This window comes from Neophocaena asiaeorientalis, unplaced genomic scaffold (assembly GCF_003031525.2).
Source record: "Neophocaena asiaeorientalis asiaeorientalis breed wild unplaced genomic scaffold, Neophocaena_asiaeorientalis_V1.1 scaffold119, whole genome shotgun sequence".
NCBI lineage: Eukaryota > Metazoa > Chordata > Mammalia > Artiodactyla > Phocoenidae > Neophocaena > Neophocaena asiaeorientalis.
In genome coordinates, this window is record NW_020175821.1 from 3,777,275 (window position 1) to 3,790,371 (window position 13,097).

At 40.6% G+C, this 13,097-nt stretch overlaps 1 protein-coding gene across 3 annotated transcripts in view; it reads right to left on the reverse strand.

Annotated features, from left to right (window-relative positions):
• EIF2AK4 (eukaryotic translation initiation factor 2 alpha kinase 4) overlaps positions 1-13,097 on the reverse strand; it is a 102,416-nt gene that overhangs the window by 36,047 nt on the left and 53,272 nt on the right. For all 3 annotated transcript variants that reach the window (XM_024732418.1, XM_024732417.1, XM_024732419.1), the window contains 7 exons: positions 12,931-13,000; positions 10,359-10,442; positions 8,447-8,569; positions 6,475-6,579; positions 4,552-4,609; positions 3,510-3,589; positions 392-493 (listed from right to left, as the gene is read on the reverse strand). In XM_024732418.1, the coding sequence (XP_024588186.1) occupies positions 392-493; positions 3,510-3,589; positions 4,552-4,609; positions 6,475-6,579; positions 8,447-8,569; positions 10,359-10,442; positions 12,931-13,000 (622 nt within the window). The remainder of the gene's footprint in view (positions 1-391; positions 494-3,509; positions 3,590-4,551; positions 4,610-6,474; positions 6,580-8,446; positions 8,570-10,358; positions 10,443-12,930; positions 13,001-13,097) is intronic.

A 13,097-nucleotide genomic window follows, 5' to 3' on the forward strand; every position in this document is an offset into this window, starting at 1 on the left:
GGATGGTGGTGTGCTAAATTGGGTGATTGGTATTGACATGTACACACTGATGTGTATAAAATTGATGACTAATAAGAACCTGCTGTATAAAAAAATACATAAAATGAAATTTAAAAAAAAAATCAAGAGGACTCTCAAAATATTTTTCAAAAGGATAACCTAGCAATATCTTCAAGTATGATTACAAAAATAAATAAAACTGGGGTAAGTTTCTTATCATGTAAGTGCATAAGCAGAGGTAGATTTCCATTTACTAGAAATATAGAAAATTATAGTAGGACCACTTCTTTCTATATTATAAATACCAGAAAAATACCCTGCATCAAATTCTGATGTCCATGCTACGATTCAGGTTACTGGAAACTGAGGCATTAAAACATCTGATACATACATCTCTGAGTTGGTTGAGAACAAAGATCCTTTCTGAGGCTGTGACCATGGGATGATAGCACATCTCAAAGAAGATAATTCCCAGGCTGAAGAGATCCACTTTCTGAGGAGGAAAAAGAATTTTATTTAGAGCCTAGATATGAAAGCATAATCCACTAGGGAATTATAGGATGAACACTTAATTGGGATTTTGTATAAGTGAAAATAGGCCACAGTAGAAAAAATTCGCTTTGTTCTAAAAAAAATTATAGGTGTAAAATACAGAGGAGAGACATATTTATATTTAGATGATAAAATATTTGGCATGACTTCAATGTTTTTCTTAACAATTAATTGTAACTGGTTTAGCTATACACATAGACATAGATAACCACTGGCCACACACTGAGGATAATCACTACAGAGCAAGGACAACCGAGATCTGTTGAAAGAATTTGCTTTGCATCTTTCTAATCATTGCAAAAGGGAAACACAGACTGCACTCTGCAGCTGATAGCAAAGGTCAGCTACTGATTGCAAAGCCATATCAACGAGGTCAGAAGCACAGCACAACAGAAATATCGTGATGACTCCTAACAAAATATGGAAGTGCCAGTAAAGAAGGTGAAAGGGCAAGTCAGTGCAGAGTCTCAGGCAGGGAGCTGTTGAGGGGAAGAAGGAGGTCAGAAGGCCCTGTGCCTGCGGCAGCTGAGCACAACCCGGCTCAGCAGGAGACTGCTCCTGGTGAACTGCACACAGGCACAGGAGCCACTTTCAAGGAAAACGTCAATGAATTTGGACTCAAGGATTAGTAGGAGAGCCTCTGCAACCAGTGACCTCCAAAGTCTTAAAAACAACCAGTGACCTCCAAAGTCTTAAAAACAAACATTCATTATGTCATTTCCTACACATGTTAGCTGTAGAAAAATGTACATACTGAACGGAACATACCGAAAAGCACCAAGAATACAATAGCAATCACCCATAATCCCACTGCTTAAGGATATTTACAATTGATGGCTAAGATACGCCCTTTTGGTGGTTTTTCTTAAATGTCTACACACACACACACACACACACTATAAAACTAGAACCACACTGTCGTTTGTAACTTTTATTCCCTTACTTTAGCAAGAATATTTTTATACTATAATGTCATTTTTCTAAAACCGGCCTCTAATATTTTAATGACATATTCAATTACATGGATGTCCCATAATTTATTTAACCAGTTTCCTATTTTTTAAAATTTTTTTATTTTATTTTTTTGCAGTACGCGGGCCTCTCACTGTTGTGGCCTCTCCCATTGCAGAGCGCAGGCTCTGGACGCGCAGGCTCAGCAGCCATGGCTCACAGGCCCAGCCACTCCGCGGCATGTTGGATCTTCCTGGACCGGGGAGCGAACCCGTGTCCCCTGCATCAGCAGGCGGACTCTCAACCACTGCACCACCAGGGAAGCCCAGTTCCCTATTTTTTAAATGCTTGTTATTTTTCATTGTTATAAACAACACCGTGACAAACCCCTTTTACACCGATCTTTTTGAATGTCCCTGGTTGTTTCCTTAGGATACATTTCAAAAGGTGGATGTGCTGGGCCAAAGGGTAAGGTCCTTTTAAGGATTTCATTATACTCTTACAAACCAAATGCAGAAAGATGACACTAAAGGTGCCTCACCCTCCCTCAGGGTGGGTGTGTCCATCTCCACACACACCCTCACCGAGTATTTGGAGGTCTGCTTCAACTCTGTCACTACCCAGTGCTCTGTCTGAACCAAAACCCAGGCTTCAGTTGCCACTGCTAGCTTGAAAATATGCTTTAATGTGAATTGCGTGCCTCATGTATTTTAAAAATTTAGCTCTATGGTCTTGCCCGAAGTGATCTCATCCAGTCTCATGGCTTTAAATCCCATCTGTGTGCTAGTGGCTCTCAAGTTTATACCTCTGACTCTGATCTTTCTTCTGAACTCAAGTCTTGAGTCGACTGGAGCTCTCTAATTGGATTTCTCATCAGGCATTTCAAATTAAACATGCCCTAGACGGAGTATTCCTGCCATCTTCTCCTCCATCTCCCAGGTCTTTCCTCATGGTTCCTCAGCTCAGTCAACTACCCTTCCCCCAGCCACTCGAGGCAGAAACCTGAGCACTGTCCTGTTTTCCTTTCTTTTCCTCACCCAACACCCACTCCATTAGGAAAACCTGTCTATTCCCCTCCAACATGTATTTCATATCTGCACGTTTCTCCCCGTCTCTACTGCCACCACTCTGGTCCCAGCTCAGCCGTCCCACCTGGACTCCTGCCAAGCCTCCGGCAGCAGCTAGAGTGAACTCTCTCGCTCAAGATCCTTCAGGCGCTGGCTGTGCACATCCCTTATCATGGCTAAGCTGGCCCTGCATCATCCGACCCTGGCCTTTCCTTCAGCTTTGCTTCATGCCTCTCGCCCTCATAGCTCTCACCACGCTGCAGCCACACTGACCTTCTCTGTGACTGTCCTAAGTGAGCCACGCTAGCTCTCACCCACAGTCTTCTCTCTGCATGCTATTTCCTCTGCTTACCCCTCTTCTCTCCCAGCCAAGCTCCAGCCCCCAACTTTGCATGGCTTCTCCCCGCTTTCCTCCTCTATCCTGAAACCCATCCTCTTGGGGAGGCTTTCTCTAGTCAGTCGACCTAAAGATGATGTCTTTTACTGTTCTCTGGTCACTGGACTCCATTTCCTTTCTTCTTAGTTCTTACAGAGTTTGTGATTTAAAAATTTTTTATTTGTCTACTGTCTGTTTCATCCACTATCATCCACCAATGGACAAGTTCCCAGAGGGCTGGAATAAGATGTCTTATTACTTGATTGCCTCGTTCCCTGTGTTCCCGGGGCCTGGCCCAGGACCAGTTAGTTCAAATCTTCTTTAGATGGATGGAGGGACTGTAAGCTCCTTGGCAACAATAGTGCCAGCTTCAGTCACTGTCCTTGGGCATCACGTGTCCTATTTGGAGCAGTCGCTCAATAGACATGTGGATATATATTGAGTGAATGAATGTTCCTGACTATTTCAGCTGGTAACTAAACCCCAAATGCTGTAATCTTGATATTCTTACTTTTATCTCTCTCTTGGGATCTTTCCTTTCCCCCAAAAACCTTCCTCTTTACCTGGTTGTATGCAGATTTGGTGCTGCCTTGGACCTCTGGGCTTACATATAAAGCAGTGCCAACCATCCCAGTCAAATGACCTGCATGGAAGAAGGCAGAGGGAAGGATTTCCAATAACAGGACTTAGAGATAAGGCCAATTTTTAACAAAACAAAACAAAAAAAGTTTCTTAAGAGACATGGTCTGTTAATTGTTTACACTATTCACAGGAAGAAGCAGCATGCATTTCACCAAGCTATTAACCCTAAATCGTGGATGGCCACACACTTTGTTCCACACAGGATGGCTTTGCTGTGGTAAAGGGGCAGTGCCAGGCAGGAAGACCCCAGATGGCCCAGGTCATGAGGCAACCTCCTATTACCACCTGGGGTCAAAGTATAACTGCCTACCCAGAGGAGTAAATTATTCTAATTGAAGGTCTAATTTCTTAGACTTCTGAAGAACAATCTATATAGTGAAAAGGGAAAAAAATTAAAGCATTTTCATAATTTTGTTAATTTAATGAATAAATTTAATTATAATGAATAATTATAATTTGCTTTAGAATAAAATCTTTACAAATGAAAAAAAGGTTTCACTTTGAGAAATTTTATTCTGTACTGCATATTTAAAATTTTCCTGGACTTCCCTGGTGGTCCAGTGGTTAAGACTCTGCACTTCCACTGCAGGGGGCACGGGTTTCAACCCCGGTCGGGGAACTAAGATCCCCACATGCTGCACGGTGCGCTCCCCGCCAAAAAAATAATAATAAAATGAAATTTTCCTAAGAGCGTAGATCTTATGCTAAGTGTTCTTATCACAAAATTAATAATAATAGTAATAATAAATAAGAGGGCAGGAAGAAACTTGGAGGTGACGGATATGTTTATGGCATAGATTGTGGTGATGCTTTCTTAGGTGTGTATGTACCTCTAAACTCCTCAGGTTGTATACATTACATATGTAAAGTTTTTGTATGTTAAAAAAAGATAAAAGAGAAAAAAAGAAATTTTGTGGATTGCTTGTTAACACACAAATTAAATATACAGTCTTCTGGATTTACCTGAAGGGTCTGATTTAATCAAGTGATCTCCTGATGTATCATCTTGTTTGCCGTCAGCCTAAAAATTCAAGTAAGCCAAATAACAAAATAAAATGTTATATTATTTCACAGGAATGGATTATCATTTCTAAATGAAGACTGACTGAAAAATATTACACGGAAACCAGAATAACTATAATAATGCTTTTTTGAGCTTTAAATTTTTTTTAGTTTAGTTAGCCTACTAATGCAGGTCTCACTGGAAAACCCAGTGAGATCAAGGAGAAGGGCAATTCACTGTAGAACTCCTTCGTGGCAGAACCCCCTGAAAACTTACCTAAACTAATTTATTTTCATATTTCAAATGCCAAAACAGAATCTATTTACTGGGAAAAGTAAAGGTATATTAATAACAACGAACTCACTTTCTAACTCTTCTAATTTTTCCACTGGGTCAATTTTTACTCTTCTTTCCTAGAGGCTGGTCACCAAATCTGTTCCGCTGTCACTGCTAATACCTCTTAGGTAGCCTCCCTTCTTCCACTACATCTGTGACAGCATTCCTCGAAATCACTATTTTTCTGACATCTCTCCACAGATTCCTATCATGAGCACTGCCATCAATAACAGGAGCTCTAATACTCGTAGAGCCAGGCAATGTTCCAGGGCTTTACCTATATTCTTATTTTATGCTGGTGACAACTTTGAAGCTGGTACTTGTATTAGGCACATTTTATGGAAAGAATACTAAGAGGTTAAGTAACTTGCCCAAGGATTCTAGCCCAGGGAAGTGGGCCTCCAGAGCCTGTGCTCTTATCTACCTCCCTACTATTACTATTACAGCCTACAGATATCAAGTTACATTTGTTAGTTTGGGGACCAAATCCCCATAGAGCCCTTCCTTGGTCTTAGCACTCTTCAAATTCCCCAGTGTTCTGGTCAGGACCATGTCCTTACTGTCCCCCTTCCATTTCCTCCCTCTCTGCTCCTTCTAACCTCACCTTCTACTTTAACCCCTGAGGTTTTTCTCACCATTAATCCAAATCCTAGTTTCTTTTTTTGACCACCCTTATAATTAACTGCATTTACCACAGATTTTGGTGCCTAATCTCTGGCTTATGATGTTAAGTAAAACTCTTCCCCCAGCACTCAAGGCCTGAAACCTCCAAGAATCCCCAACCTTCAAGCATCTTCTCTCACTGCTCCCCTACACCTCATAGTTTCAACCAACCAGACAACATGCTGGCCTTCAACAATCATGTCTGCTTACCCCAGGGCCTTTGCTTATGCTGTTCTTTCTCTCGGGAAGCCCCTACCCTGCTGTCACCATGCCCTGTCCTCAATCTCAGCCTACTGGACTCCCACCCATCCTTTAAGGCTCATCTGAAATGCTGTTTTCTTTATACAGCCCTCCTTGATCCTCGTAACCATAGGCAAAATTTCTCCTGTTTTTAAGTCTTATATGACTATTTCTCTCACTTCACATTATTTTAGCTTTGTATGTTTAACAACTACTCTACAGTGTTGTGAAGAAGAGCATTAATACCTTCTGATTTATGTTGTCTAGAACTCATTCTTCTGATGTTTTACCGTTTTTGAGCCTTATTTCCTTAAGCTAACTAAAAGCCCATCGGGTGTAAAGCATCTAGCCCAGTGCCTGGCATGGTAGACCAAAACGTTTCATAAAGTATTTCATGCCTTTGACCTAAATATCACCCACCAACTAGTAATTTTATGTCTCTCAAGTGGAACGCACTCACGAAAACGTATTCACAATTTCAAAGCCTGCAGGATCGTTTGCAGCTGCCCCTTCAGACTTGTATACTTTCCTGGGGATTACACAGCAGAGTTCAGGGAACTCATAGTCATGAGAATGTTAGAAGACAGGATAATTAAGGCACATGGGTCCATTTTCAGGCACACTTGAATCAAAAAAATACTCACAGCAAAGGCTAGATGGTCTGTCGCTAAACCAAAATCACCTATTTTTACATGGTCATCAGAATCCAAAAAAATGTTGACAGGCTTCAAATCTCGGTGAATCATTCCCTGATGGAAAAGAGCAAAGAAACCAACAATTTTTTCCCAAACATAACTTATATCATACCTGTTTCCTCATTTGAAAGGCCAACCTAGTGATGAAAATTGGATGAGGTCTTCTCCTGCAGACCATGCTAGTCCAGGCTGTCTGACCTCCGCAATGTCTCCCAAACGTCCTGCCAATGACCTTGCCACCCTCTCCCAATCTACCTGCTGGTGGTCCTTATCAGGTCCAATCCAAACGGTTCCCTTTGGCATCCAAGACCCCTGTCTATCAGGTTCACAATGATCTTTCTCTCTACTGCATCACAAAACCCTTGCTCTGGTCAGGGAGATACACACAATTTTCATTCCCTCTTCTACTCATTTCTTCAGGCTACCTGCCCTGCCCAGGCTTTTCTCCACTCATTGGAATTGTACCAATATTTACAAGTGCCAACTCATTCATGAAGACTTCCACAGTAATTCTAATAATTCAACTTTGCATTCCCAGCATACCAGGTAAGTGCTCAATGATTACTCCTTACACGAACACTACTTTCTCCCCTTCCTAATAGCATCCTCATCATGCTTACTGTTTCCAGTACTATAATACAGGAAATAAATGTAATAAAAACACTTGATGGTGTGATCTCTCTTACTGTTACATGAAGGTAAATTTCGGCTCCCTCAAAAAAACAGGAAGTCCCTCTCAAGTATGGGGTTTGTCATACACTTGTGCCTTTCTCTATTTCTAGGTTTGGCAGTGTTAGACACCCAACAAATGGTTGGCAGGTACTGAGCAGATTAGATGGCAAGGAAGACAGCGCACGGAGCACGGTTCTAGGACCCCGGGACGCTAGCACAGTAATAGAGTTCTAATGACCTTCATTAGAGCTCATTTTTATGTCCAACCTTGCAAATTCCACTTCCACCAAATCATTTATAAACTAGACATCTGTAAATTATAGTCCTGGCTTTTTACTAAATATGGTACAGTATAAATAATTTAAGGTTAAAGAAAATTGAGGCAAAGGAAAAAACCTATTTACACTAACACATTAGACAATCCCATTTTTAAAATGTAAGCAGTGTTTCATCTTGAAGCTAGGTCCATTAGCATTTACATCATGATGACAATTTCTAGCTTTACAGTGACTTTTATACATGCGGCAAACTATGTTAGTTTCATCTCTACCCTTGCTAGATGACTTTCTAATTTTCCCATGTTCCTAGGAAAGGTAGCACTGAGTCAGAATCACATATCTTGACTGGTATTAATCACACTCTCACTTTATCTAAACCACTCAAGGAATCATCCTCATGTTCTATACATGTTCACTTATTTCCACCTAACCCGGAGGCTGGCAAACTTTTTCTGTAAAGGACCAGACAGTAAATCTTTTAGGCTTTATGGGCCACACAGTCTCTGCCACAACTACTCAACTCCACAGTGCAGCACAAGAACAGCCACAGGCAACACATAAACTGGTATGGCCCTGTTCCAGTACAATGTTATTTATGGACACATTTGAATTTCATAGAATTTTCAGGTATCATGAAATATTACCCTTCTTTCAATTTTTTACAACCATTTAAAAATGTAAGGGCCAGTCTTAGCTCACAGGCTGAATAGAAGCAGGTAGGGAGTTAGATTTGACCCATGGGGTATAGTTTGCTGACCCCTCTTCTATCCTTCAATGCTTTCTTTGAACTTTGATGCTTTATACTATTTTCTCGTCTTTTGATATGTTCTATTTCCTATAAAAATAGATTATTTCAACATACCCATAATTTTCCCTCTATTTTAGGTTTTCTCAAATCTCACAATATTTGATTTTGTTATAAGTTTTATGCAAATGTAAGTTTTTCAGATATAAAATATTGCAAAGCTTACTTTTTCATGGATATAAGCCAATCCATCCAGAATCTCTCGGAAAAGCCTCCAGAGCCTGACGGTGTCTCGATATAGTCCCTGGTCAATTGTGTCACGTAAAGTGCTCTTTTCACAGTACTCCATCTATGGACAAGAACAAACCAGGCAGGATTTGATGATATAGAGTTTCAATTAAGGAGGACAATGGCAATTAATGTAATCCCCCATTTTAAAATGTGTACCATGGATTTTAAATACTTATGGAAAAGGCTTATTTTTTTAATTAAAAAAAGAAACCAACAGTATTAAAAAAAATTGGGAAGAAATATGCATAATCTTAGCACTCCAACAAAATCATTTTTATTTTTTATATTATTGTTCATTAAAAAAATAAGACTTTAAAATCCTTGTCACATATAATATGAAAACACTTAGAATTAAGTAAAAGTGTATTTTTTGTTTTACAAGATTGTTTCCAAACCCAAATTTCCAAGAAGGGCTAATTAATAATCCAATGATGTCATTAGCCTTTCTCATTTGCATGTTAAATTAATGACAATGACCTTCAAGTCTAGAGCAAAACATTGTAAATATCAAAACATTTAAGAAAAGGCCCTATCAAACATTTAAGAAAGGGCTCTATCTCATCCTTCTTAAGTGTATTAATCTATCAGAAAACAATGCAATATCATTTAAACCTTAGAGCAACATGCAGCATTTGATTTATGAAACTAGCCTATGTTTCAAACCAGTGCCACAGTTGAGATTTCTCATGAAGAAGGACTTTCTTGTTTTCAAAGAGAGGAACATGTCATTTTAAATGAGAGGAATATCCTCTCATGCTCAGAATAACATCTACAAACTCTGACTCATCCTCCAGGCCTCCCACACCAAGATCCTACCACACCTCACGTACCTCTGCTAGGTATTTCTGTCTCACTGTAACTGTTTACAGCATAATGGCATGTAGTAGATACTCAACAGTTAGCGGTTTGGGGGACGAATGCTTTATCATGTGTGTAAGTGGTTTATGTTTAGGGAAAACCTAAAACCCGCTGTAACACCAGGAAAGCAACCACCTAACTAGACTCTTTTGAAACGTTACACTTGTCTGAGGGCTCCTTCTTGGGCATAGTACTGTATCTCACATTTAAAGATCTGCCTCCTTGCAAATGTGACTGAAAACAGTAATAATGACTCACGGTCCTGTTCACTTGGGCCAGAGGCAAGTTTTCCGCTTTGGTCTGTGGCTGTCCCTCTGCTGGCTGAGCTCACCACTGTCCAGAATGCACCCCTCGGAAGTGTGAGCAGGACAAAGCCTATAAGCTTCCCTTTAGCAATGCCCCACTAGAACTGGTTCTCCTGTCCCTCAGGGGTTCCAGGACAAGCCACTTTCCTAAAACCAGGTGGGTGTTTCTTCTGTACACACGAGGATGTATGTGCCTCGTACCTTGCTTGTCCAGATTTAACTTGTTAGACAAAGTAGAGTTTCTGTACATGCACAGTCTAGCGCTTATGGAACTCAGGTGGGTTCTAATTACTTCACACATGTTATTTTGTGTATTCTTCACAAGCCATTGAGGTAACTGCTACTGTTTAATTTATAGGTGGGGAACCTGGGACACAGAATGCTGAAGAACCGTGCCTGAGCTCACAAAGCTGTGACCGGTGGATCCAGGATGTAAACTTACACAGCCTAAGTTAAGTCCAGAGCTGGAACCACTGCCCTGTGCCATCTCCTGCTACGGTACAGGAGAGCATGGGTTCAAGGCAGGGGGAAAAGGCCTCCATGCTATAATCCTCTCTGGCCAATTAATCTTTGGCAGTGCGATGAGCCCTCTTTGCTCGCTCTCTTGCTCTCATCTCCCAAAACCTACCCACCAGCATAGTACTGGGAGTTGCCGTGTCACTGAGCTGCATGCCAGGGCCTCACCTGGATGTAGAGGTAGTGCACAGCCTCAGTGGTTGCCGGTGGCTCACTTTCATGGCAACTGTTCTTTCCATTGCAATCTTCATCCTAACCCAAGAGGAACACACGAGAGCTCAAAATGAGGCTGAAATGAAACAAGATCACCACCACCAAGTCTTTTGTTCCTGCCCCTACCACATAGATAGCTATCCTGCTGCCTTAGAGGGAAGGTGAGTGAGCAGAACAACTACTGTCCTTTAGATGCTTACAGCATTTAAAAGGCAATTTTGCCAATACCAGAATCTAATGCACAGTTTACAGGTCTGTTACTGTACAGAACAAAGATGGGGACAACAGGAAACAGGCGGGTATTAAAGGTAATCCACAGAAAGGCTCTAAGTCAATTCCTTCTCACCACTTGCTATCTTTCTATGGATAAGAAGGGTAGAATGTACACAGGCTAATATTTTAAAACTTCAGTTTTATTGGAATGCCTACCTTTGATGGTAGGCTTACTTTGGAAACAGAAGATGAGAAATCCATCTTTAGCTAAAACAATTTAAATGTGATCACATTACCAGACGGCACACTGCCCTCGGCTACAGCACTGAAGAACCACCACCCAGCTGACACTTAGGGTGACCGATCCTCTACACTACTTTTCTACATGGTTAGTCTGCCAGTCCCCTACAGCTGTTCTTCTAACTCATGTCCCTTAAAAGAAAATTCTTTCTTCTTCTAATAGACATATTTAAATACTCCCTCCTACCCCCAAGTATGGGAAAGCATTAGGTAGCATTTGACTGTTTCTGATTTGCATTTTTTGTGTGGAAACATTTTTTCAACATTTTATCTTTATTGAAGGAAAAAAACTGCTCTGGAAACAATCAAATTCTACTATTTTTTTTTTTTTTTTGGTGACACTGTGTAGCTTGTGGGATCTTAGTTCCCCGATCAGGGATTGAACCCAGGCCATCCGTAGTGAAACCTCGGAGCCCTAACCACTGGACAGCCAGGGAATTCCAATTCTACTCTTGAATCATTTATTTATTCTGGGGATTATCTGTACAAGATTGTTAATCTCTCAGAGGCTTCTACCCATTAATTAGAATGCTCATGGGATATCTCCCTTAATTGAGAAAAACCAGAATTGTAAATTTGGTGCCCCCATAATGATTGTATGCATAACTAATGCTAAAACCAAAGCAGTTAGACTACTTGTGCTATTATTCCTTAAACTTCCTCAGGGGTTAAGGGGATTTTAATAGAAAAGGGAAGTACTTTTAAAAAATGCTGGGACTTCCCTGGTAATCCAATGGTTAAGACTCCGTGTTTCCACTGCAGGGGGCACAGATTCGATCCCTGGTTGGGGAACTAAGATCCTGCATACTGCTCGGCACAGCCAAAAAAAAAAAGTGCTGGCTAAAGCATTCAAACCTCATTCAAACCAATTTAACTGCTTATCTAAGACAGTCTATGTGTAGACTTTTTTTTTTTTTTTTTTTTTTTGCGGTACACGGGCCTCTCACTGTTGTGGCCTCTCCCGTTGCGGAGCACAGGCTCCGGACGCGCCAGGCCCAGTGGCCACGGCTCATGGGCCCAGCCGCTCCGCGGCACGTGGGATCCTCCCGGACCGGGGCACGAACCCGCGTCCCCTGAATCTGCAGGCGGACTCTCAACCACTGCGCCACCAGGGAAGCCCTAGACTTCTTTTTATCTGCTATGAGTGCACCCTGCTTGTAATTATATTTTTATGCCTGGTAGTAAAGTCACTGCATCCAATCCCCAGCTGCAGAAGGTTTCTCTAGCAATAACTGACAGCCCTGGAAATTACAAAGCTTCACACCAACTCCAAGCCATCACCACTGAGGGGCTCTGCTGGCCTGGATGCAGGAATATACAGAATTGAGTGGGGTCCAAGGCTTAGAGCAGCGTTTCTCAAATCTTTCAGACCATGTTGTATTTTATATTACACCTAATACATATACTCATAAGAGACAAGTTCTACAAACAGAGTTTACCTTTACTAGTGTGACACATTTTGGTATTCTTTACTCTTCTCTACAGCATTAAAAATAAAATTAAAAAAATAAAAATAAAATAAAATGAAGCTGGTTGTAACCCTTGAAACTGATTTCATAACCCATTACAGGATCATAACCCACAGTGTTAAAACACTGTTCCAGAGGGTGGTTTATGAGAGTAAGTCATCAAGATTAATTGATGTGAGAGACCTACATAACTCCACAATTAGGCTGTTTAGTTACTCAATTAATTTGCATTCAACCCTCATCCCCAACCACATAATGTTTCCTAAAATCCTCTAGGAAGTGGTTTTCACTAAAAGCAAAATAAAACAAAAAAACCCCAGTATGTCAATTTATTCTTCTCTTTTTATTATGTGGATAAATTAAGACCTATAAGTAACCCTATGAGTAGCTTATTTTAAAAAATCATGTTTTAAAATCGACAGTTTCTATATCTGCATATCAGATTAAGGCTTTAATATTTTACCTGAGGTTTATAACATCAAACATTTGCTTATGTACCCATCCCATGAAGAATAAAATGGTGTAACTTCTATTTATATATTTACCTGATTCTGACTTTTACTGTTCTCATCTTCATTGTCAAAGATGATATCACTGTCAGAATCTGAAGCAGGTCTTAAAAAGAGAAATAGAGAAAGACTAAAGAAACCAAATTCCCTGTTACAATTCAATAGCTCAGAGTTATGATAAATTGTATCCAAATGGATACAAT